The sequence below is a fragment of the Arvicola amphibius genome, chromosome 7 (assembly GCF_903992535.2).
Source record: "Arvicola amphibius chromosome 7, mArvAmp1.2, whole genome shotgun sequence".
Lineage (NCBI taxonomy): Eukaryota > Metazoa > Chordata > Mammalia > Rodentia > Cricetidae > Arvicola > Arvicola amphibius.
In genome coordinates, this window is record NC_052053.1 from 14,457,842 (window position 1) to 14,484,502 (window position 26,661).

Below are 26,661 nucleotides of genomic sequence, written 5' to 3' on the forward strand. Positions count from 1 at the left end.
AATAAGACTTGCCTGAAGATTAGAGGGCAAAGCATCCCTACTAGTCAGCCATACAGGCTAGGCAGTGGTGGCACACACCTTTAATCCCAGGACTCGGAAGACAGAGGCAGACGGAGCTCTGTGAGCTCACCCTGGGCTACACGAGATTGAATGTGTCTAAAAGAGAAACAGAGCTCACACACAGGTGATCCCAGCACTCGGAATCCCATGTCTTTAATCCCAGCACTAGGGAGATGGAGACAGGAGCAATATGGCTGGGCAGAGAGAGGAATATAAAGGGGAAGAGACAGGAACTCAGAGGAGTAAGGAGTTTGAGGGTTCATGGAGACAGGATCTCACCCCTTCGGTGTGAAGATTTGGAGGACGTAAAGGGTCTCTCTAGAGTTGACTGCTTTGCTTTTCTGATCTTCGGGTTGAGTGCCAATATCTGTCTCTGGGTTTTTATTATCCCTGCTACACTGGGCCTTTGGTACTGTTCTCTCTGTAAAGATGCCAGGGTGCCTTGTGATTTCAACATGAATGGCCCTACGCAGTCACTGACACAGCAAATGGGAGTGACCAGAGAAATGCCATGTGGGCAACCAGGGAGGTGACTGCTCCACTCTTCCGTAACCACACACACACACACACACACACACACACACACACACACATGCAGCATCCCACAGACTGTCCGGCAGAACTGCTTCAAGTGCCTCGTTAAAGGGAATCTATCTAGATGCACCTACAGGCAGTCAGGGGAAGGGCAGGTGTGTTCTCCCACTGCCCAGAGAGTTGATACCAATCCTGGTCCTAAATGTTATTAAGGAAGGTTGTGTCCCATATTCCCACATTGCCTTGTCCTGTTTCCCTGTCTCAGCAAGAATGAAAGCTTTAGCTCTGAAACCCTACCCTCCACTGTGCTGTGCTTCAAAACTTGAATATCCATTGAAAATCTTGCCCAAGCATCATGACCTCAAAGGCAAGAGCCAGGCATGCGCATAACAAAAGAGCTCTCTGCTGTCAGAAGGCTGCCAAGGGAGGTTCAGATTTAGGGACTGAACAGCAGCATGTGGCTACAAGCAAAGACAGCTCAGCTTGGGATTCACAGTCAACATACAGAAACGGACCAAGTTGCTGCATTGCTTGCTTTTTCAAGAGAAGTCAGAAATCCAAGATTTACTGTAAATCATTCTATTTTTCAACAGTCAACTCTCTTTTAAAAATACAAGTATCCCGGGGGCTGGAGAGATGGCTCAGAGGTTAAGAGCGCTGCCTGCTCTTCCAAAGGTCCTGAGTTCAATTCCCAGCAACCACATGGTGGCTCACAACCATCTGTAATGGGGTCTGGTGCCCTCTTCTGGCCTGCAGGTACACGCACAGACAGAATATTGTATACATAATAAATAAATAAATATTTAAAAAAAAATACAAGTATCCCGAGTGTTCAGAGGGGAAAGTGGACACAGGCTCCCACACCAAACCAATGTGCCATTTGCAGAGCTGGGGAGATGGTGCAGCAATTAAGAGCACTGACTGCTCTTCCAGGGGTCAATTCCCAGCCCCCACATGGTGCTTATAACCATCTCAGCTTCAGTTCTAGGGAATAGACATGCATGCAGGCAAAACACTAATGCATATAAAAATAAATACATTATTTTTTTAAAAAAGAAGCTATCTTCAATTGATACCCTCTGGCAAAGGAAAAAAATTTAGTTTTTTCCAATGGAGTCTCATTGGGTATACCACACCTTAGGGTAGGCACCATAGCCAGAACAAACAGTGGTATTTTTGTAGACATCGTATCTCATTTTGCTTTGTTTGGGCATTTTTTGTTTGTTTGTCTTTTTTGTCTTATTGGCCTTTTGCTTGTATATTTTAGTTTCTGGTGTTTTTGTTTTTTTTCAGGTGGGAGTTGTGTGTGTTTCTTGATTTTTGCTTGTTTTAAAAAAAGGTCATGCAATTGAGTGGGTAGGGAGGTGGGAAGAATCTGGGAGGAATCGGGGGAGAAAAAAACGCATAATCAGAATACATCATATGGAACTCTTTTTAAATAAAAACAATCCAAGTCAGGGCAGCACATGACGGCTCACACTTCTGATCCCACTCAGCAGGCAGAGGCAGACTGATAGCTGAACACTCAGTGACAGCCTGGTCTCTATGTAGTGTTCCAGACCAGCAATGACCACATGCTGAGATCCTATCTCAAAATATACAGATATATACAGGTCATTGAAAATAAAACGTGCGTGCCGTGTGTGACCAGAGAAGTGTCAGCGCAGGGCCTGTTCCTTCTGTTTGCCTCACAGTTTAGAAAACAGATTTGTAGCCATTGTATCATTTCTTATGAAGATGCTGGAAAGACCGGGAACATAGGTATTATTACTGACACCCTAGGGACAGAGAAACGGACACCCAGAGAAGGCCAGTCACTTGCCCAGGTTCACATGCCTGGTTAATAAGTGGCAAGAGCAGTGACTACATGCCTTCAGGTTTCTGAACTGTTCCATGCCTTGGTATCCAAGGTCAGCCTAGTGGCAGCCAGAGAGATAAGACTCCCTAATTTCCAAAAGCAATGATATAGGCCAGAGCCAAAGCTACATGTTGTGTGTGGATCTTTGTTTAAATTAGGGAACTGATTATAATCATCCCCCCCCCCCAAAAAAAATTTTCTTTCTCTCATTTTCTTCTTCCCACATCTACTTACTTAATCTATAAAACCCTATCTACCCATCAGATAGCCTTAGGCTAGAAAAAAAATCGCAATTAAAGCATTAATAGAGTTTTTAAATCTAGCAGAAATAATGATAAAGAGCACAGGCATAGAATCTATAAATTAAGTATAAAATTACATTAAGAAATAATTTCCTTCTAGTATCCCAGTCAAGGTAGATAGCAGACTGCAGAGACAATCTAATATCAGCTGACCATCTAGTAAATAAATGGCCCTCATCAACACAAGCATGGAATTTCTGCACAGGAAGAAGTACAGCCTTCACTTGTCTTTTTATGGGGAGGGGGATTCGAGATAAGGTTTCTCTGTAGCTTTGGTGCCTGTCCTGGAACTAGCTCTTGTAGACCAGACTGGCCTCGAACTCACAGAGATCCGCCTGCCTCTGCCTCCCGAGTGCTGGGATTAAAGGCGTGCGCCACCACCCGGCTCAGCTCTTTAACCATTTTAGCGCACCTATATTGAATGAGCGGAAAGGAGGAGCACATAGGAAATAAGGAAAATGCCATGAGAGAGGCCACAAACGCGTCCAAAGGTTCATTTCCAGAGTCCTCTTTCTCTATCGGAGGCTCTAGTTTCTCAGCTGAGCCCAAGGGGCTGATGTGTTCACAGTGGGCACACAGGGCTGGTAGCAGAGACACGGGTCACCCATCAGTATTAGGCAGGTTACCTGCTCTGTCCTCCGGGCAAGCCATTCACAGACAATGCCGTTCCAGGAACGGGAGCAGGAGTTTAGACAGAGTGGCGGATAGACGTGGGAAGTCAGCAAGCTGCTTACACTTGAGGGGATGTTTTAGCTGAGGAGCTAAAACACCAGCTGCTCGAGGAGCTCCCGTGTTGAAATGTTCAGACCTTTGAAATATCATTTTAACATTTTTTAAAAATCCATTTAAGACTTTCTCTTAAAAAAAAATCTAAAGGCCTTTCACTGGACAAAATTAAAGGTTAATTTATTTCCTCACAAGATTCTTCTCAACATGCCCAGGGAGTAAAGTCACTGCTCCATAAGCAAAAGGCATGTCTCGAGTCCTCAAGCAACTGCCACCGCTGCAACACTTAACTATTGGTGATTGCTTATCCAAAATAAAATAAAATAAGAAGAAAAGATTCCCTCGGCAAACAATCCTCCACAGACATCCGCGTGATATAATAGAGAATTGACAGCTAGACACGGGATTTGAGGAAAGAATCCGGATGTCGATTCTCCGCCCAGAGTGCTCAGCCGCAGAGAGAATTTCAGGAAGCTCCTCTACCAAGCATACCAGGCAACAGCTGCCATGACTCTCCCTGCTAGAAGCAGAGCGGCGTTTTACTAGCTGCCTAACCAGCGTCTTCTTTAGCCCAGACACTTGCAGGTGGCTGGTTGAAAGCTGCCCGCAGGGGCTGTGCTCCCTGAGCCAGGGAACCGCCTCACAGCTGGTCTGTCTGCTTCGCCTGGCTGAACACCAAGATTGTGTGGAGTGGGGAGACAATAAGGTCACTCTCCCGTAGGGGGAGCAACCCACTCCAGAGGAATCCATTAGCCTTCCTCCTATAAAGAAACAGGGTGTCAGAGAGAGAATGAAGCTTTCCCTACACCCCACACTGGCTGTTACAGGTATGTTTAACATGTGATCAAATGTTAATAATTTAGCCCCTCTGCAGAATACACATTTGCTTTAAAGAAAAAAAATGTCAGATTTATTTTTCTCCAGAGACAGCCACTCCTAGACCTTTTTTCTTAGCATTTTTTTCTAATAAAAAGTTCTTAGAGCTCAAAATAAGAGACATATTAGGTTCTCCCTAAATCATATCTTTTTAGTTATAATCTACTAATACTTTACTTATGTCAAGTGGCATAAGATTTTACTGGAAATCATCTGGAAAATGGGACATTGTCTCCTCCAGAATTGCCTTCCCTTCAACGCAGAGCATTGTCTAACTACTCACTCCAGAAACACCATGTTTATGCTACTGCCCTAAACCTGGAAAGCCACAGAGGACCAGCCTCCAACCCCACAGACGTTCCCATCCACGCGGTACCTCCTTGTGCCTTTGCACAACCCACTCCCACCTTTCCCTGTAAGATGGTTAAGATCCACATTTTTGTTGCCATTTCTAAGGATGTATACACACACACACACACACACACACACACTCACTTTTTAAAATTCAAAAGTATTGACATTGATGAAGGAGAAAAGCATGCATAGTCTCCTCGCTCAGGCAACTGCAACCAAAACAGAGTGGTAGGGGAGCAGGGAATAGATCCTTCCAGAAACTTCTCAATGATTGTACGCACAGTTAACATTTTATTATGCAAAGAACACTTGGCTTCTCCTCCTGAGAACGTACGTTTGGTTCCCAGCACCCACATCAGGCAGCTCACAGCTGTCTCGACTCCAGCTCCTGAAATCTGATTGGTTGTCACAGACACGGCCACCCAAGTCCACACACTCCCGTGCAAACAACCCACCCACACATGATTTTAAAAATAACGAATGTAAACATATTAACATATTACATATTTTCATTATCTTACCAACTAGTGGATTTCCATGAAGTTTCTTCATGGATCCTTAGTTTTGACTAAGTCAACCCCTCCACTGTTATCCCTCCAACTCCTCTATCCCCACTCAAGCCTTTAACCCCAAGTAAAGTGTTCCCACCCTCACCCCACCCCACTTATTCCACAATACTGTGTTTTACTGTCTCATCGTACTGAATTTTTATGGTCTTACCCAATGCTGGCCCCTGCACGTCACTGACCTACAAACAAGATATGGCCACTGGCGCGATCGTGATATGAAGGTTACGGGGTTAACCGATCACTTTCTGATTAAACAGCAGGCATATATAGGAGCTGAGCCATTATGGGATAGACCTATAATCCCAGCACTTGGGAAGCAGAGGCAGAAGAATGGAAAGTTTGAGACTAGCCTGGGTTATGTAGCAACTTCCTTGCTAGCCTGAGCAACATAGCAAGATCCTGTCTCAACAAGATCCGTTAGAAAAAGGAAGGGAATGCTAGTGTCCTGAAAAGCACTTGCCTAGCATTCACAAGGCCCTGGGCTCCGTCCTCAGTCTCTCTCTCTCTCTCTCTCTCTCTCTCTCTCTCTCTCTCTCTCTCTCTCTCTCTCTCTCTCTCTCTCTCTGTCTCTCTCATACACACACATACACGCACACGCACACACACACACACAAAGAGAGAGAGAGAGAGAGAGAGAGAGAGAGAGAGAGAGCAAGCTTTACCCAGGGATCTAGTTAGATGGCAAATAATTTTACATGGCTGGGCGGTGGTGGCGCACGCCTTTAATCCCAGCACTCGGGAGGCAGAGGCAGGCGGATCTCTGTGAGTTCGAGGCCAGCCTGGTCTACAAGAGCTAGTTCCAGAACAGGCTCTAAAAAAGCTGCAGAGAAACCCTGTCTCGAAAAAACAACAACAAAAAAAAATAATAATAATTTTACATGCTTAGTACTCACTCAGAATTGCACTAAAACTCCCAGCTGTTGCTTTTTTTTTTTTTTTTTTTTTTTTTTTTGGTTTTTCGAGACAGGGTTTCCCTGTAGTTTCTAGAGCCTGTCCTGGAACTAGCTCTTGTAGACCAGGCTGGCCTCGAACTCAGAGATCCGCCTGTCTCTGCCTCCCGAGTGCTGGGATTAAAGGCGTGCGCCACCACCGCCCGGCTGTTGCTTTTTTTTTTAATTTAAGAACACATCAAACAAAAGAAAGAGGGTAGACAGTAAAAATTTTCAATCATATTTAAATCAAATCTACTGAACCTCGCTAATTTTAACTCTGTACCATAGCTGGCATAATTTTGGTAACAGATTAGTGCATGTGCACACACGTGCATACGTGTGTGCATGCATGTGTGCCTGTGTGTGTGTGTGTGTAAATTCTTCAGGATGAAAACAAGTAACGCATAGCAGAAAGCCCCCCCTCCCCACTCTGCATGTCCAACTGGCCCCAGCCTGGTTCTCCCAAGTAGAAAGAGCCTGAGAAATTTTTTCTTACCCTGGTTTGTCTTCTGTGTGTTCACTGTTCACCTTCAAGGCTGCTGCAGGGGACAAGCAAAAGCAGAATCATGACAGACACCTGACACCAGAGGCCCTCCAACTGCTGTCAACCCAGTGGGGTCGCCTGGGACACCGGGACACCAGGGTCTAGGCATTAGTTTTCACTTAGTTCCCGGCCAAAGCAGCAAGGGCCTTACCTGCCATTGTTCAAGCAGCCCAGGGATGGGACTAAACCCAGGGGAGCCCCGCTCCTAAGAACAAAGATGAGAGGGGATGAATAATGAATAAGCCACCAGAACTTGAAGCGGCTGGGAAGCGGGAGGCCCCGGTGAAGAAGGGAAAGAATGCTAGGTGGGAAAGACCACAATTTCTTCCTCAGAGAGAGGAGGCCCATGATCTGTGCTGGAACTGAAGCTTTGTATCCAAACATCAACCTGGGATGGAGACCAGGCCTCAGAGCCCCAAGCATCTCAAGGGACCGCTTGTATCTGCTTGGTCTCCTAGCGGATGCGGAGGTATCATCAATGCCCTTCCCTGACCTCTTGGCTCAGTTCCTGAGAAAGTTTCTTTTCAAAACAGTTTACTGCTGTAAGCACAATTATTCAACAAACACTGTGGGTTTACCTACATGGCCTTCACGTAACAGATATTTATGAAGCCCCTCTCTGTGCTGTCGTTAGGACTAAGAACAAAAAAGGCAGGCCCAGAACATCTCCAGACAGTGAGTCTGGGGAGGCTAATCCCCTATGTTAGGGGCCTCCAGGTGGCTTGTCAGCCCAGGTTTCTCCTGGGAGCACAAACTGCCCCCCGTAGTTCAGAGCCAACATTCATTTAATATGTCAAAGCCAGATTCCAAGCCTGCTCCCCTCACGGACTCGTCTATCTCAACGAAGGGCAGTTCTGGGTGTCCTGGGCTCAGGTCTGTCCTGAAATCGTGCTTTTATGTCAGAGCCTGTTTGGAAACAGAACTCGTACAGGGATTCCCACAGTCTCATAGTCCTTACTAAGCACAGGGTGTCTAGAAGACAAATGGGGTGATCATAGAGGTGTCCACTGCAAAATGCAGCCTTTGCTCAGGGCTGGGTGAATCAGGGACAGGGGCTTGCTCTCTAATCCAAGCTGGCACTACGTGGCCCAGGATGGCCTTGAATTTGTGTCTTATCCTCCTGCTTTAGTCTCTCAAATTCTGGAGTTACAAAAGTAAACCAGACACTATGCCTGGCTAGTCCATTATTATTATTATTATTATTATTATTATTATTATTATTATCATCATCATTATCATTATCATTATTATTTATAAACTGATTGGCCCATTAGCTCAGGCTTCTTATTAACTCTTATAATTTATATCAGCCCATTATTCTTGTCTATGTTAGCCACGTGACTTGATACCTTATTCAGCAAGGCAGTCACATCTTGCTTCTTCTGTGGCTGGGCGAGGACTCTCCAATATTATTATTATATTTTAACCAGATATGCTTAAGGCAGGTACCACAGAGCTGGGCCTGAGCTCTGAGAAGAACTACAGCCAACAAGTGCTGGCCCTTTAGGTGCCCTCTGAGGCAGGTTCTGAAGTTATGGGGAAAGCTGGAACTTGAAGCCAGCAGCGTGGCTGACATTATTTCATAACATACTTTGTTAACACATAGTATGATGCCTGTTTATATCCCATTTTGCCATAATAGTCATGATCATTCTATTCTCAGTCTTGATCCTTAGAGGCATAGAAACAGTCAAGCTCCTCTTTCTTTGTAATTTTGCATCTTTCGTTTTCCAGTACCTGATGGTCTTTTGGTCCCTATTCTCCGGCTGTTGCTTTGTTTCCTTTGAGGTCTGCTCTTTCTCTCTGGTCTTCTGTGAAGGTCTCCTTAGGGTTCCATCCTGAGCCAAATCTGGTGCTCACTCTACATGAGGAGGTCCAGGAAATGGAGGACATAGTAATCATTGTTAAGTTTGATCACCAACTTGATTGGAGAAGCAGAGCTCTGTTTTGTCTGTGTCTTCAAAGAAGATGAACCTGGGGGAAAGACCTGCCCTGTATGCGGACAGCGCCCTCTGCTGGGCGGGTTCTGAATAGACTAAAAGGAGGAAGCCAACCAAGGCCGATTCTCTCCTTCGGGGCTTGAGTGAACTTGCTTGAGTCTGCCATGGCCCTGTGCTGTGGTGAACTGGATTCTCTGAGGTAATGAGTACCAACAAATCCGCCTCTTTCTGTTTGTTTGTTTGTTTTTGTTTTTCGAGACGTGGTTTCTCTATAGCTTTGGAACCTGTCCTAGAACTAGCTAGCTCTTGTAGACTAGACTGGTCTCGAGCTCAAAGGGATCCGCCTGCCTCTGCCTCCCAAGAGCTGGGATTGAAGGCGTGCGCCACCACCGCCCAGCCACAAATCCACCTCTTCATAAATTGCTTCCAGCCCGCATGTGGTCACAGTAACAAAAAGTCTAACATATCAGGCAAAACAAAACTGTAATCTGCCTAACAGCCTTGGGACGAGCTCAAACACTTCAAATTCTATTTCTGGAGTTCTCTTTTTAATTTGAAAAGTACCAAATGTATTCAGTCACCTGTTTGTAACCTGCATGGATTCCAGGTGTCAACTTGGCCTTTTGTGCTTCTGGATAATTTCTGCATGAATTGATGCTATTTTCAAATGTCTGTGTGAAATCTCAGATTATACCTCTCAAGGCAGGAAATATAATTTGTAACAAAAATAGACTGATTCAAACCCAAACACACCTGCTCTCCAGCTGAACCTCATCCCCCCCAAGGCCCATCAGGTGAGTAAATCTCCAGGTACCTACAAGCTCTGACACAGAAAGTTTTTTTTTAATTTCAGTTTTATAAGACAAAACGGTTTCTGAACAAATATATTTCAAGTTTCAGGACAAAGTAAAATGGCCATAATGTCTAGTCTAGAAATGCAGAGTCTATATGTATGTATGTATTATGTATGTATTATATATGTATGAATACTACTTGTCCCATCTAGAACAGACTTAAGTCTACAGGGATTGTTTAACTCTACCCTAAATAAACCCAGAAATTCAGTGTGGAGTTCTTAGGACCATTGCAATTGTTGTTTCTGAAAGAAAATAAGAGAGAAAGAAAGAAAGAAAGAAAGAAAGAAAGAAAGAAAGAAAGAAAGAAAGAAAGAAAGAAAGAAATTAAAAGGAAAAAATCCATGACTTCCCTGGGACATGACCAGACTGACCTGTGTTATGGGGGAGGAGGGACACCAAGTGCAGCAGCCAGGAGACCAAGGGTACAAAAGCAGCGGGTAACCAAAATGTCTGGATTATACAGCAAAGAGCCTTTAGGGGAAGGGGAGCCCAGACCCTGGGTTAGAGAGGTCAGGGGTAGAGAGCAGGGTATGCAGGCCATACTCTGTAACAGGTGGGGACTGAGGGATGCTGGGAGAACCCGGAGGCCAGGTCCGTTAAATAGGCACCTCAGCCGTTTGTCCCAGGTTTGAAACTTACCAGTCTGTCCTTCTTCTTCACCTATGGGGGAGTAGTTCCTCCCCATCCGTCTATTTGCTGCCTTGTGTATCTGAGAGTTTACATTCTTTCTTAGAGTTCCATGTGACGTTCACGTGAATGAGTTCGGGTGCAGGGTGTTTCACATCGGGTATGCCGTCGCTGGTCTGGTGCGTCTCTCATGATGAGGAAGACAGGCGCAACTCCGGTTGCATCCACACTGGCTTCTTGGATGTTTTACTATCCTTGCTTTGTTTTTCTCCTTTCTGTTTCTGTGACTTGGTGACTCCCGTCATGCTCTACACCAGTTAGGCGCTCCCCCCTCCCCATCATCACTTAAATGTGTACACTAGTAGTCATGTGGATCAGCTGGCCTAGCTTAGAAAGATTCCTGGGTGACCGGAGTAGAAGGCAGAAAGGCCTAGAAGAAAGATCCCCTCACAAAAATAAACAAACAAGCAAACAAACAAATAAATAAATAACATTTTTTTAAAAAGTTTTCCTTCCTTGCAAAAAATTATGGAACATGAAGCCTTTCCCCAGCCCAGAGAAACCCCTGCTCCACAAACAGGCTTAGTGTGAAGTGGGCCCATTGCCCACGAGGCTCCAGAGTGCCAGCTGTCAGACTCCCGGCTCCCCACCCCTGAAGAAATGGTTTAAAAGACGGGCTCCTTCCTCTGGGTCCTCTCCCCGTAGCCCCACATTTCTTTACACCAGGAGAAACTCCTCTGACCAACATTCAGTACCATCTTGGGGAGTTTTATCAATGGGTGAGTGAGATTCGAACGATTTAATTCCTTAAGCAGCAGAAATCCCAACTGTTCCCAGGAGTCTGAGCACTGAGTCAGAAAGAGCCCTGCTGCTCCAACCCCTTGGCAGCCCCTGGCAGAGAACTGCCAACACACTGGGTTCCCCCAGTAGCAGGGACTTGCTCTTGGGCAAAGGTAGACTTCTGTCGGCAGACGCTGATCCTCAGACAGGCTGCCTGTGAACAGCTCTCTTGTCTTTCCCACTGGGTCCCTTAGTTCAAGACAGAGGACAGAGAAAGATATCCAACCACTGTGTGTTGTCTTACCCCAGCTATAAATTCCACTGTCATTGTGAAACACCGCCTTTGAGCAGCCCCTCACCTCCCAAGTTTGCCGTCCTGTCGAATAAATGCCCAACTTAGCCGGGCAGTGGGCAGTGGTGGCACACGCCTTTAATCCCAGCACTTAGGAGACATAGTCAGGCAGATCTCAGTGAGCTCTGTGCATTCCAGGCCAGCCTGGTCTACAGAGTGAGTTCCAGGACAGCTAGAACTGTTACACAGAAAAACCCTGTCTCGAAAAATAATAAATAAATAAATAAATAAATAGCCAGCTTATATTTCTTCATTTTCCTTCCCCTATAATAAAAGTAGAATAGCCTTCCCCAGTAGATTCTGTATATACACACACATATATATATTATTAGCAATATATAAATATATTTTATTGTTTTTATTGAGCTATATATTTTTCTTATTTTTCTCCGCTCCCCTTCCTTCCCATTCCCTCCCCTTCCGCCCTCTCCCATGGTCCCCATGCTTCCAATTTACTTAGGAGATCTTGTCTTTTTCTACTTTCCATGTAGTTTAGATTCATGTATATCTCTCTTAGAGTACTCTTTGTTGTCTAGGTTCTCTGAGATTGTAAATTGTTAGCTGGTTTTTCTTTGCTTTATGTCTAAAAGCCACTTATGAGTGAGTACATATAATATTTGTCTTTCTGGGTCTGGGTCACCTCACTCAATGTGATGTTTTCTAGATCCATCCATTTGCCCGCAAATTTCAAGATGTCATTGTTTTTTTTTTTTTCTGCTGTGTAGTGCTCCATTGTGTAAATGTACCACATTTTCCTTGTCCATTCTTCAGTTGAGGGGCATTTAGGTTGTTTCCAGGTTCTGGCTATGACAAACAATGCTGCTATGAACAGAGTTGAGCACATGTCCTTGTGGTATGATTGAGCATCCTTTGGGTATATAACCAAAAGTGGTATTGCTGGGTCTTGAGATAGGTTGTTTCCTAATTTTCTGAGAAATGGCCATACTGATATCCAAAGGAGCTGTACAGTTTGCACTCCCACCAGCAATGGAGGAGTGTTCCCTTTACCCCACATCCTCTCCAGCATAAGCTGTCATCAGTGTTTTTTATGTTGGCCATTCTTACAGGTGTAAGATGGAATCTCAGAGTTGTTTTGATTTGCGTTTCTCTGATGGCTAAGGACGTTGAACATTTCCTTAAATGTCTTTCAGCCATTTTAGATTCCTCTGTTGAGAGTTCTCTATTTAGGTCTGTACTCCTATATGTATATGTATGTGTATGTGTATGTGTATATGTATATAGATGCACACACACATATATATTTTTTAATGCCAAGATACTAAGGTTTTTCCTATTCACCACCAGGACAGAACTACGTTTCCTTTTATTTATGGGGAGTTTCATCTTCTCTTCCTCCCTGGCTCCACGTCTGGGTCTCTAGAAAGAGTTGCTACTCAAGAAGTACCACTGATCCAAAGGATGGATGGATTGCCAGAGAGACAGACAGACAGATGGAAATATGTCTACGTGGCCATAGTCAAGGTGACTTCTCAACAATGATAGAATCCTCATAATATTTATTCAGGACCTATCAATCAAAGGGTGTCTCCTAAGCCTAGCTAGGGTTCATATAATAGAACACATTAATGAAGATTCTGTTGTTTGCTTTTTGATTTTACCAAAGAGCTGGAGGAAACCCTGGTGTCCTGGGCAGAATGTCTCAGTGACTGGTTGGACTGGTTTGTTCCCAGCATAGCTCAATTCTGTCAGGCTTCTTGCCTTCTACTAAGTTCTGAAATGACTGTGTACAGTTAGGAGTTCACACGGTTCTCCTGGGGTTCAGAAAGTCAGAGGTTCCTCTTCTTCATCATGAGGCTGTGAGGGTTCTGTGGGATCTTTTTAAACTGAATCACCAGGTTTTATTGACATTATTATTATTATCACTATTATTATTTTCAATAATAAAAACACCCAGAATATTCACCAGACAATGGCGACACTGCAGGACTCCTTAACTAAGAAATCAAAATTAACTACATTCCTGTGAGGCAGATGCCATCCTGTGGCTCTGGGTGTGATGCCCTGGATAAAATACCCATCGTCAGCCATGAAAAGACCAGTTAACACAGGAGGAACATGCTATTCAAACAGAACGGCAATTCTGCGAGAAATGTTTGTTGATGTCTCCCTGTTCCTGGTACTTGTCTAGAAAACAAAATGAGGAGACAGAGCCTTTGTCCTCTCCATAAGAACTCAGCAGAGAGCAAGACAGATAAACAGTCAGGGCTCGAAGGCCCTGTATGTGCTTCTCAATCTGCCTTCCATGCCGGAAGAGAAGCTGGTTACAAATAAGGCATCTGACTCTAAATGCCAGGCCTACCAAATCTGAATCTCTGGCTTCAAATTTAGCACTTGGTTAGCATATTCCAGCCTTGAGAGGACATGGGACTACAGCTGCATCACCCTGTAGCTCTCCTGACAGCTAGCCTGCCTGCCTCCATCTTTCCCAGTACAATGCTGCTTCCTTCCTGAGTTCCACGTTTGTTTCAGCCCAGTGAATCCCAGCTCTGACACCAAGTCATCATGTGTTGGGGGGAGGAGTGATTGCCCTTCTTCAGGCCCCTGTGGCTTTATCTATTAAGCTTAGATCATAATTTACATCTTGTGGTGTTGGTATTAACCCCTTTCCATCTCTCTGTCATTGAGGGTCATAAGTAACAGACCTAAGATCTGCCATTTGAAAACAAGCACACATTTATAAGCAGTCATTTTGCTCACAAGTTCATCTATTGATCTCAATGTGAACATTTAGTTAATAGAAAATACTTCGGACCCAGCAGGAGTTCTTCGCAGACATTCTTTACGGGGTGGTTGGTTTTAAACAGTCTCTGGGCATTTGGGATGACTTTTTGCCTTTTGCCTGAAAAAATCAGACTAACCACTACCATGGCTTGACTAATGGGGTCTTGTGTGAACTCTTCCTAAATGGGAGATCTACAAAATCTCAATCTCATTTTGATGCAGATTCTTAATATTTCTAAATAAATAAATTTCTAAAAAAAAAAAAAAAAAAAAAGCTCTGGGCTTTTGTAGTCAAACAATCCAAATAAGACCAAGATCATCTATGGGAGAGGGAGCAAGGTATGTCCTGAGAATCTACTAGAAGAAACTCTTAGAATCAGTTTGGAATGACCACAAACTAAGTGACCTCAGCTTGCTATGGGGCAAACTTTGTGAGCCTGAACATGAAGGGTGTTTCTTTAGGCAGAAGCACCTCATTGAGCGACTTCAACGGTAATGATGACCACTGCCTGACCCCCCGACCCCACCAAGCTGAATGGCACACTTAGACATCGAGTCAGACAAAATCTGATTCTCTGACTGGGGAGAGGAGCCAAAGGCACAGGAGGCCAATTGCCTGCCCTGCGTCAACTTGACAGAAGGCAAGGGACCGAGGAGGCAAAAGTCGTTTGAGACAAAAGACACTTAGTCACAGACATTCCCTTCCATTTCTGTACCCCAAACAGCAGTCACCCCAGGACCTGGACCCTCAGAGCTCCTAGCTCCGCTCTGACTGTGGCAGAGCTCTCAGCAAGTGTACACTGCCCACAGCAGCTGCCGCCTCTCCCCAGTGATCACAAGGGAGCAAGAGTCCCAGCTTCCATGCAAAGTCATTCCAGTGGTTAATAGACCTTCAGCTTAGGAAAGTTCTTCCTTAGATTTAATCACTTCTCTCACTGCAAGACCCATCAACTCCCGTTCTATTCTCTGCGGAGATGGAAAGACAAGTTAGTGCACAATTTCAAACCCTTCATTGACTCACAGTGTTGGAGCCAAAAGAGGTGGCAGCTATTGTTATTTGACGTTATAGTCCGTACAGGAGGATGCTTGCCCAGAGATGCACATGTATTAAATGGGCTTTAGTGTCCACTGCCTGCAAAACATTGGACAAAAAGCCGGGGACGGACGGTTGACTAGAGTAGCCTCCTGTGTGTGCATTTTCCACTCCACTGTGTCTCCATCATTTGAAGGCGTTCCTGGAAGCATCCTCCTAGGCTTCTCCATGAGCAGGATGATCTGAGTAATATGTTCCTCTCACCTCACCTAACTTAGAAATATCATTGCCTCTCTAGAAAAGCCTATTTCATAGAGATTGAGTCAGCTAGTGCCGCGTTTTCCTATCCTTACGCATTGGTGGCAAGGACTGTGGGCATTGTGACTGGCATCAATCAGTCTCATAACAGGTGCTTCCATTTGGAGAGTGGTGGCCTTAGGGTCAGAGAGCAGTATCAAAGTCTGCATTGGTTTGGCTCCTTCCAGCACTGTCAATTCCTTATCCAGCTCACCCCCATCCCCCCTGTCTCTCAACACAGGTACTCAGAGAATGTCCTCAACCCCTGGGTATAAACCTATTCTCTTAAATTGTGTAGTTTTTTTGTCATATATGCATTTTAATTGTTCATAAATGGTTTCTACTTTAGATGTAGTCCATTTTCTTCTCTCACCCCGCATGTTATGAGTTACCCTCTGCCCTGTACACATTCCCCTCATGGTTTTTGACAGCTGCAGAGCCTCCTTGGTGTGCAGTTACTGCTTGCTTCATAAACATTTCCCTCTTATGATGGGTAGCAAGTGGATACCTTAGAGAACGTGCAGAAAGTGTCCCTGGAGTACATTCCTCCAAGTGGAGATGGAGCTGGTGTAAAACACCAGTGTCACCACCCCTGGACACAACAACAAATGCTAAGATCCTGAATGGGCAAGTTCCCTAAACTTTGAAATCTTCCAGTCTGCAATCTTGAAGGATTTGAATCCTAAATGCGGAACTCCTGGAAGTAAAACCTCTCCAGCCGCAATTGCTGTTTCACAAATGGTAACATCAGAGGAACAAAGAAATCATTTCTGAGCAAGTGACGTGTGACACATCAAGGATGAAAATGTCCCTTGGCAAATGGATAATTTGTCGGCTCCTGGACACCTTCCAACAGAATCCCAGGATCTCTGAATGAATCTGAGCGCCATTTGCCTGGAACAGACAGTGAAGTTACCGACTGGTTCAAAATACTTCTGCGCACTGTCAGGCAAGGAGACATCCATGCAAAAGCGTGCTGCTCCATTACCTGCACTGTTTGCACCAAACCTCGATGCGAGCATTGTGGGAGGGGTCTCATATTAAATCAGAAGAACTTACAAATGAGCAGGGCCTCAAAGAAAATGAATGCATTCTTAGAGGAGAGTTGTGACCTGAAAGAAGACAGGAGCCATTCATCTCCAAGCAAGGCTTTAAAACACAACTGGTGGCTACAGAAGTTAGCCTGCTTTCAGGGTCTAGACCTGCACAACAGTTGGCCAACTGGCCCAACAATGCACCTTTTCATCTGTCAGATACTTTGTTTTTGTATTTTCCTTTATAGCATTTTACCCCCACTTAAATTATCAGCATTTTAATAAAAATAACTCTTTATGTTGGTTTTCATCTTTGAATCAATACGATACTGGATGCGCAAAGTACATAAAGACCTTTAGAGAATTCTAATTCACTTTTTTTTTTTTTTTGGTTTTTTGAGACAGAATTTCTCTGTGGCTTTGGAGCCTGTCCTGGAACTAGCTCTGTAGACCAGGCTGGTCTTGAACTCACAGAGATCCGCCTGCCTCTGCCTCCCAAGTGCTGGGATTAAAGGTGTGTGCCACCATCGCCCGGCTCTAATTCACTTTTTTCCCCAAAATTGACTACATAAAAGTATCCTGATAGTGATAGTGATACTGTGTATGTATATAAAAGTGTTGGACCTGTCTGGAAATGTTAGCTCATTGGTAGGATACTAACCTGGCTTGTTTTTTGCTTGTTTGTGAAATTACCTGGCATACGTGAGAAGGGAACACAAAACACGCAATGAACCCACTTAGGAGTTTATGGGGGGGGGAGTTTATGCCTGGGGAAGTCAGTGTGCAGAGAGAGAGGGGAGAGAGAGAGAGAGAGAGAGAGAGAGAGAGAGAGAGAGAGAGAGAGAGAGAGAGAGAGAGAGAGAGCGAGCTGGAGCTGAAGATGGTGTGGCTGCCTAGCGCATGCACACAGGGGAATGACGTGGCTGTGTCATACACAGGTGACGGAGCTCACACACGCATGTAAGGGCTCACACAGCTGCATGCAACCATGCGGCACGACCTGCCTGATCATTTGTCCACACATGCGTGGCCCTGGAACCTGGAAGTGTCAGCCTTAATGTGACTGAAATCATAACAGTTTGTTTGGTTGATTGGTTGATTTGGGTTTTTTGAGACAGGGTTTCTCTGTGTAACAGCTCTGACTGTCCTGGAACTAGCTCTGTAGACCAGGCTGGCCTCAAACTCATAGAGATCCACCTGCCTCTGCCTCCCGTGGGCTGGGACTAAAGGTATGAGCCACCACCGGTTGGCTAAATTTTATTTTAGTTTTTGGTTTTTCAAGACAGGGTTTCTGTGTAGTTCTGACTATCCTTTAACTCGCTCTGTAGACGAGGCTGGCCTTGTACTCAGAGATCCTCCTGCCTTTCCTTCAAGAGTGCTGGGATTAAAGGTGTGCACCACCACTGTACAGTTTTTTCAGCCCAATAAGCCTCTCCACTGACTCAATAATCCAAATCAGACCAAATCAAACAGATTTTTAAAAAGCCCAGGTTTAATGGATGCCAGTGCTCCTAGGTGGCCCTTTAGGCTCTCCAGGGAAGAAGACCAGGTGGGAGATGGGGTGGGGTGGGGTGGGGTTGGGTGACCACGAGAGGGAAAAAGAGAACTGGAAAGACCACGTTTGGTCTCTGAGGGGCAGTTTAAATAGCCTGTGGGAGTGGTCTTGACCCTCCCTGGAGATGGGTCACAGTTTGGTGGGTTTTCTCGAAGGTGGAGACTAAATCTTCCCCCCACAGGAAAATCTTCAGACCTCTTGGACACAGAAGCTAAAGGCAAGTATCGTTTCTTAGGCTAGTGTTCACTTGAGACTACAGAGAGACATGGGATTGCCTGCGTAGCTAAAAAAGCTGTCTCATTTCTGCTCATTTATCCCTCTTAGATCTGTCCAATGGCATTTGATGACTTAGAGTACTGGTAACTCGTTACTTCATTTGTTAAGTTTCCTACTAAAATCCAGACAGGTGTGCCTCATTCACAGGCTTCATAGTCCAGGATTAACAGGTTTCAGGTGGATCTTAAAAGATCCCGAGTTTCCAGTTCCCTTCAATTATCTTCTAAAATGCTGGTTAAGGTGGCACACGCCAGTAGGATTTGCTGAAGGAGGCAGAGGCAGGAGGATCACGAGTTTGAGGCCAGCCTGGGCTACACATTAAAAATATATATATCTTCTAAAATGTTCCTGTTCCAGCTGTCTGCAGGTTCCTGGGAAAAGTTCTACTGTTGTATCAAAAATCTGGTCTGGTAAAATCTAACAGTCTCTAGAGCCCATTTTAACCTCACCCATTTTCAAGCATATTTTACAGGTCACTCCTGCTGTCTGGACCAAGACCAGCTTACAGAGGGCCTTCTAAACAATGTCAACACCTGCACCAGCTCCTGGGACTTCACCATTGGTACCAACTCTCCTGGCTCCAAAGGACACCTACCAACTAAAGTCTAGTTTTAAAGGGCATATTTGCTCTTGTGTCTCACTTATTCACCTGTGCCTCTTCCCAGGGAACTTCTCTGTCCCATTCTTTCTGGCAGTTAATGACTCTTCCCTTCTCATGGCTAGCCCCACTCATAGGACCAATAATAACAATATATTTCTTTCTCCTAGCCACCTGCCTTCTCATCTCCCTCAAGGAAAAGCTGCCTAAGGTCTCCAGGATGGCAGTAAACCAGATGCCCCTCCAGCCAAACCTCCTGCTGAATGTGAACCCACCAACCCCCAACTCTCCCTCTCCCATGTTGCACCACTGGGGGGGGGGGAGGGAGGGAGGAAGGGAGGGAGAGAGGGAGAGAGAGAATTTGGAAGGTGGGGTAGCTTTGGAGATCATGTGAAAGTCAGAGGATAACTTTGTGGGATTGGCCCTCACCTTCCACCTTTATGTGGATTTTGGGGATTGAACTCGGGTCGCCAGGCCTTCGTTGCTGAGTGACAGGGCCTTTACGCACTGAGCTGTCTTACTGGCTCCCCCACCCAATCTTTTAGACAGGATCTCTGTGAACCTGGAGCTGACCGTTTCATCTAGACTGGCTACCCAGTAAGACCTCAATCCTCCTGTCTCTTTGTCCCCAGGGAGGGGATTGTGGGCACAGGCCGTTGTACCTAGCTTTGTAGTGAGTGCTGGGGAGCTGAACTCAGGTCCTCATTTGCATGGAAAGCTTTTTACTTATTGAGCCCTTGTGAATTATTGGTAAATCACATAAGGGGACCGGGACATCAAAATGCTTTCTTCCTGGCTAACGAGCTGCCTACCCTGACTCTTCTGCAGTCTGTCTTCCTCTCTCCCTTTGTACTCAGATGCTGTGCAAACAGGTCAAGTCCTGGCTATGCTTGAGAGAACTAGACAATTATTTCCTATTCCTCCACATTATTCTCAAACTTCATTGCTTTTGTTGCTACAGTAGTGAAATTTGGGCTTCTGGGCATCAATCAGTTTCTTTGTCAGAGAAATCCAATGATGCCCTTTGGGCTCTTGTCTTAACCTCTCACCAGCACTGGATGCTTGCAATGACTTCCTTCTCTTAGATACCCTTCCTTCTGGGATTTCACACACCAGCTTTTTTTCCCTATCTACTCTCCTCTTCAGCCCCACCCTTTAAATGAAGACACTATCAGGGCACTATCTAGATGGTCTTCTCTCCAGGAGGTCACCTACAGCAGCTTCAGGTACAATCTGTAACTGACTTCTGGCTCTGCATCTCCCGCGTGACACAGAGCACTGCACAGTCAAACATCATTCACCAGCAGCTGTCTGTGACCAGAGGACCAGGTCTCCCAATCAGTGTCCAAATCTGTGTACATCACCCAATGCGATCCCCCAACTGCTTTCTAATTCTTAAAAGACTCCCAGCAACGACTGAAACCCAAGTGGTTTCTGTCATTTTCCCGGTACAAAACACCCTCTCTTCTGCAGCTTCTGAGTCATGCTCCAGCTCTTCCTTATACCAACGACTAGCAGTACAGCCTGTGACCGTCTTTATTGGAACAGTCGCGACCACTCTCACATATGCCCATGGACGCTTCTGCCTTACAGAGTGACAGATGCGCATGCGCACACACACACACACACACACACACACACACACAAGTGCTTTATGGAAAAAGTTTGCTGACCTACTATGAATTGAGGCTAAAGGCCATCAAGACCATAAGATGGTTCAAGAGGCCACAACCCCATTCCGGTTTCTCTGCACCATCTCAAACTCTGTCTGCTTCCTATGTTTCATCTCCCCGCGTGCACCTACATCAGGGCCTGCACACTAAACACACACCTTGACTCCCCGCTGTCAGTGGTTCACCTTTCTTTTCTGTCCTCAGCTTAAACACCACTTCTGTGTGACCACTCGTGAACTCCCCCATGTTAAGGGTCAATAGGTTCCCAGTCCTGTCTAACCTGCAGGTAGTATCTTGTGCCCCGCAGAGCAATGTGATGCTTTCTACTAGAGAGTAAGCAGATGCAGGGCTTTTCTGTCTTGTTGGGCACGGAGTCCCCAGCACTTATCTGAGTATTAGGTGTCCACTCTGGTCCTGTCAAGTCTCTTCTGATTCTGCCCACACCCCTATGTGAACAGAGAGAAATTTGCTCTGTAGACCAAGCTACACCTGCCTCTGCCTCCTGAATGCTAGTATTGCAAGCATGTGCCACCACTGCCCAGCAATAAATGAACTTTAAACACTTCCATACTGAAGCTATTTTTACAATTCCAAAAGAAAACTGGCAGCTCCCGTTCAATCTAATCTCCAGGGAGACGGGTGGCCCAGCGGGTAAAGACGCTTGTCGAGAAGTCGGACGACTCGAGTTTGATCCTGGAACCAAGAGAACTGAGTCTACCAAGTTGTCCTTTGACCTCCATATACTGTTACACCTGCCCCGACACACAGAAATATCCTACCCATGTGTGCTCATGCACATGCTTGTGCACATACAAATATTTTAAAGCTGCTCCTTAGTCAGGCGGTGGTGGTGCACGCCTTTAATCCCAGCACTCAGGAGGCAGAGGCAGGTGGATCTTTGTGAGTTTGAGGCCAGCCTGGTCTACAGAGCTAGTTCAAGGACAAGCTCCAAAGCTACAGAGAAACCCTAACTCAGAAAAAAATATATATGTAAATAAAAAATCTGCTCCTTAAACCATACAGTGACTTCATCTCTCAAGTCACGCCTGATTAACAGGGAGTTTTTTTAAGTGTTGTAAACAGAGAAGGAATCACATTGCTCGAATGAACTCTGCCCTTTTCAGCTGTTCACTCTTGAATTAAAGAATGCTTAATGTAATCCAGCCAGAGAGTAAGGCCTGAGGAAAGGACTGATGTGAACAGGATGGGTGGAGCCAGTCTTCATTCATCCCCCTCACAGGTGTAGCTATCAAATAGATCACAGGAGATGTTCCTTGGTGATCTAATTTTAGAGGTTAAAACCACAGGTTTTGTTTCGTTGATGCTTTATTTTGTTGTTTTCCAACATGACTTCAGAAAAGCCAAGAAAAAGAATTTGAGAATGAGCAGTTACTTTCCCGAAAATGGTATGGAGGGTCTTGGGTTTATGGTCAGCATCTTGTATAGATCTGATGAGAACTGTCAGTTCATGTAGGACCACAGACTACAAATGCCCTTAGGAAGCTGTTTCCAAGTGTAAATGGGAACTCCCCGTGGAAAGAAGGACCAGGGCAGCGTGCCTCGGGTCTACATGTGCATCTCTATTCCATTCCCCAAACACAGGCACTTCACCAAGGCATGCTTGGGAGAGCACACAAAAGCGGGGCCTGTCCTGCAGGAGGAAGCAAGAGGGCACCCAGGCTGTTGCTGACCTTTGCAAGGTGGTTCCTAGTTACATCATTCACTGGGAATATCATTGGAAAAGAACATAAACATTCAACATTTTAAGGATCTTGCACAAAGCAAATGACAGTAGGTTTTATTAACATATCTTACAACGCCACTTATTCCTAGTTTTGTCATTTCTGCTTAATTATAAAGGTTGACTTCGCTTCTACAGTAATGTACTGTATTTAAATGATCATTCACACAAGATCACACCAGTACATGGTTTTGAATATACACACATCACTCTAACTTGGACCTGTTATTTTTGAAAGTGGGTTTATAAATGGGACTTATAAAAGCTAGGGGAAATGGGAGTTCTAATTTAGCAGCATGCACGTATGGATTCAAGTACAATTTTCAACCAAGTGCTTTTTTAAAATTTACTGGTGACTAATTCACCAATATCAAAATAAACACTATCAAATATCCAAATTTTAAAGTTAAGGCTAATATTTTCACTTCACATCCATATGCACAACCATAGACATTCCATTTAAATATGTAGTGACCAAAGTCTGAATACAGTATACCATGTATATAGAGCATCAGATTCCAAACTGTAGAATTATTCAAGTTCATGAAACCTGTAAGAGTATTTACTAGAGATGCAGTTAGCGTTTTTCTCCTCAACCACACTTACGAATGGTCTGGTATTCATAATGACCGATGCAAAACAGGGAACAGGCTGAACTTACAACGCAGGATTGTTTGAAAGAGCTAGTGCTGGGAGGACAGTGGCTCGCTGGACAAACCATTCTGTCTTACAGAGGTTATCTCAGAACGGGAAACGGACATAAACACAGCAAGCCAGCTCCACACAGAAAGCGCTCCAGGTGACCTGACTGTGAACTCTTCTGTGTGTGCACCACCGTTCCCCTCACTCTAGCACAACGCCATCCACATTTCATGCTAACTTTCATATTCGGTAACGCATGTCATCCCAGAAGTTTAGAACATGGGTCTGATGTTACTTTTTATTTTCTCATTTGATGCTTATTTTATTTTATTTTATTTTAGTGAGACAGGGTTTCTCTGTGTAATAGTCCTGGCTATCCTGGAACTTGCTTTGTAAAACAGGCTGGTCTCGAACTCACAGAGATCTACCTGTTTCTGCCTCCCAAAAGCTGGTATTAAAGGTGTGTGCCACCACCATTTTACCTTTACAAGTAAAAACGCAATTTTATATAACAAGCCATGGAAATTCAAAGTACCAGGAATTGCTTGATAGTACTACATATGTGAAATAATCATCAAATTATTAAATTGCCTATAAAAAAAAATCTTGGAACCAATAAAACATGCTTTTCTGTCAACTTCCTTCCCTCTTACTGAGTGTATTTTAGCTCAACCACTCCCATTCTGAACTAAAAACCCCTACTACATAAGCTGATCTTCACAGCAGTTTCTGAAAGCAGAGGCATGACTCATTCACGAGGACCAGCACCTCTGAGCCTTCTCCCTGCAGGAAACCACACACAAATCGCAGTGATTATATTGCATGAGCATCATACAGATGAGTGCTCCAGTCGGTAGGAAAGTTCCAAAAATTAAAGTTCATCTGTTGGGGTGAGGGAGCATTTTCAATCTGATCACAGAAACACAAGCTTGGTTGGTGATGAAGGTGAGCATGCACAGAGTCAAAACTCTGCCGTGTGTACGTTCTTAACCCTTTGATTTTATTGTAAAATCTATTTGTCACGAACAACTTTAATAGTTCATTCCACTGAAATGGCAAATTGATTTTTGAGTGTGTGTGGTGCTTAAGCTGAAACTCAGGTTCTGTGAATGTTAGCTAAGCAGTCTAGCACTGAGCTAGACCCTCAGTCCATAAGCTCTTATTCTTGAGGACCTCCCCAACCACACATAAGCTCCGCCCACCCCAGCACACTGCACTCCCTATACTGACAGCAGCTATCTATTTTACAGCTAGTTCAATTATTTACCCGGGGAAAGCGTTTATGAAATTCCTGAGAATGAATTAAGTTTTCAGCAAAGCCTTAAACTTTTAACAGATTCCTCACAATAAGAAAAAATTTTAAAGTTCTACTATTAGACCAATTTTTACTATACAATATTTCACATAAATCATGTTTTACATTTTCTAATTACATACAGCAAAAACCTCAAATCAATACAAGGGTGACAAAGGAAAAGATGCATTATGTTTAGCAGATGCAAATGAAAACACAGAAAGAGTAGTAAACTTCAAATAAATCACATCCACTCTATCAGTGAACAGCCGGTCAGGGTATTTAGGGAAAATCGTTTCTGAATGATTTTTGTGGACAAGTTGTGCTTTTTATTAATTGTGCACTTAAAAAAAATGACCACTAAAGAATGATTTAACTTATTTGTTATCCAGATACTTGAGAAAATTATTATACCATTAATGTGGTTACCAAGCACCTAATTTTGAAAAGGCTTCATAATGTTTTCTTTTTAATCCCTCAGCAAAGACATCAATTCCCCCAAATTAAATTAAAGCTTATTGTTGATGAAATCAGTATCAATGAGAATGGTAACATATGCGGTGCTGAGGTGGGGGTCACAGTCCATTGTAGTGCGGACCCCATCTTTTATTGATGTGATCAAAAGTGTGTGAGATCCACTGCTGCTCGAGTACTCGGTACCGCTCCTCACAGATGTAGAGAGGCTTGCCTCGCCTGCAACACAGACCAAGACAGAGTGTTACGTCATACAATCCGACCCGGCCTTCCTATGCACTTCTTCTTTAACATTCCGTGGCAAAGATAACATTATGATTTTATTGTATGTGGTCTGTATTTTGCATAGGAAAAATAACTCAAAGCTAGAAATAACTATGTCAATTAAGATTGTCAGACTTTGTAATATTGCAACAGTTATAATTACAAAGCCAGGTGGCACATCGGTCTCCATGGCTGACCTAAGGTCGCGGTCCTCTTCTCCATGGGCATCCAGGTAGACGGAACCCCAGAGGCAGAAGCGATGGCCTCGGATGATGATAATCACTGACGCATTGATTAAAAGGAAAATTCCGGTTCCGGCTCCACAATTCTGAGAATGCTTAAAAAAAAAAAAAAATGGTTTTTAAATCAAATGGCCTTTATATAAAAATCAAGAACATTTTAACTAATAGTTAACAATATAAAGCTATTTAGTTTTAAAATAAGAATTCATCTATTTAAAGCCATAACCCCAGCCCCCACAGCTCTTTAATACATTGGGAAGAGTCTGGGTAAGCATTGTGTAAGAAGCAGCCATAGCTCACCTAGCTGAGGCTAGCACCCTTGGGGCATCAGTGAAGGCTGTTTCCCAGCTGGTTGAACAGTGGGCAAGAGAAAGGAGAACTGAAATTGTACTTAAGAGAGGTTTATGTCCTAAGTACAGCCTGGGTTTACCTCTGAATGCACTGTTTAACTCACAGTCTGAGGAGCTGAAGCTCTCACTGCACCACACTTCCCCAAGGCTGGATTTTACACCTCTGCCACTTGCTTACCAGCACACACTCACGGTAACGGTGCTCACCAGTGCACGCTCACGGTAACCGTGCTCACCAATGCACGCTCAGGGTAACTGTGCTCACCAGCTCATGCTCAGAGTAACTGTGCCACCAGCGCACACTCACGGTAACCGTCCTTACCAGCACACACTCGCAGTAGCTCTGCTGCTTGCAGCACAGTCCTTTCAGGCACACAAAAGTGCCACAAACAAGGCAAACAGCTGGGTCCTTAGGAACCTTGGTGCAGACACTGCAGGTTTTCCTATGGTAGTACTGAAAGATGGTGTTGTAATTCTCAGGCAACTGTAACAGGTGTGGTAATTTCCATCTTGATTCTTGGATAAGCAAAGCCTAAAACATCCAAAAACATAGTCATCAGTCCCATGTATATAGGTTATTAAATTTACATATTCAATTTTTAAAAGGATTTTATTTTAGGAAAGAAAATTTGCCTTCAAGAATGTGACTTATTTAATGAAAACCCTTCCTTTTCCATTTTACAAGCAATAAAAATAGATTTTTATTAGTTTTTATTTCTATACAGATTTTGATTATAACAGATGTAAAAATTTAAGATAAGCACCCTAAAACATGCTATTTTTTAAGAGGAAAAAAATTAGTATCTCTGAACATGCATGAAAATACATCTGTAAATAAAATAAACATTTTCTGACACCAGGTCTTGACTCTTAAGCTGTTCTTTAGCAGAAGTCACGATTCCTATCTCAATGCTTTATATGAGCTCTCCTTCCTAGAATAGGTAACATCATAAACTCTAGGCTATCAAGGTCACTTGTAACTAAGTACCAGCCCATAACTCTTTGAATAAACTTTCTATTTGCATTCCTGTATGAAAACTCCAAGTCAGTTAAAGCTTCCCGCAGGGCAAACTTTATTTCTGACCCCCAGCTGTAAAGAGGTGCTGGTGGTGTTTTCTCTAGATGGTACTCCATT

General features: G+C 44.3%; 1 protein-coding gene across 6 annotated transcripts in view; it reads right to left on the reverse strand.

Annotated features, from left to right (window-relative positions):
* Window positions 1-22,280: 22,280 nt before the first annotated feature.
* The window catches only part of Ubr3 (ubiquitin protein ligase E3 component n-recognin 3), a 134,992-nt gene continuing 130,611 nt past the window's right edge, over window positions 22,281-26,661 (reverse strand). For all 6 annotated transcript variants that reach the window (XM_038335831.1, XM_038335827.1, XM_038335830.1 and 3 more), the window contains 3 exons: window positions 25,849-26,058; window positions 25,132-25,271; window positions 22,281-24,889 (listed from right to left, as the gene is read on the reverse strand). In XM_038335831.1, the coding sequence (XP_038191759.1) occupies window positions 24,772-24,889; window positions 25,132-25,271; window positions 25,849-26,058 (468 nt within the window). In that variant the 3' untranslated portion in view covers window positions 22,281-24,771. The remainder of the gene's footprint in view (window positions 24,890-25,131; window positions 25,272-25,848; window positions 26,059-26,661) is intronic.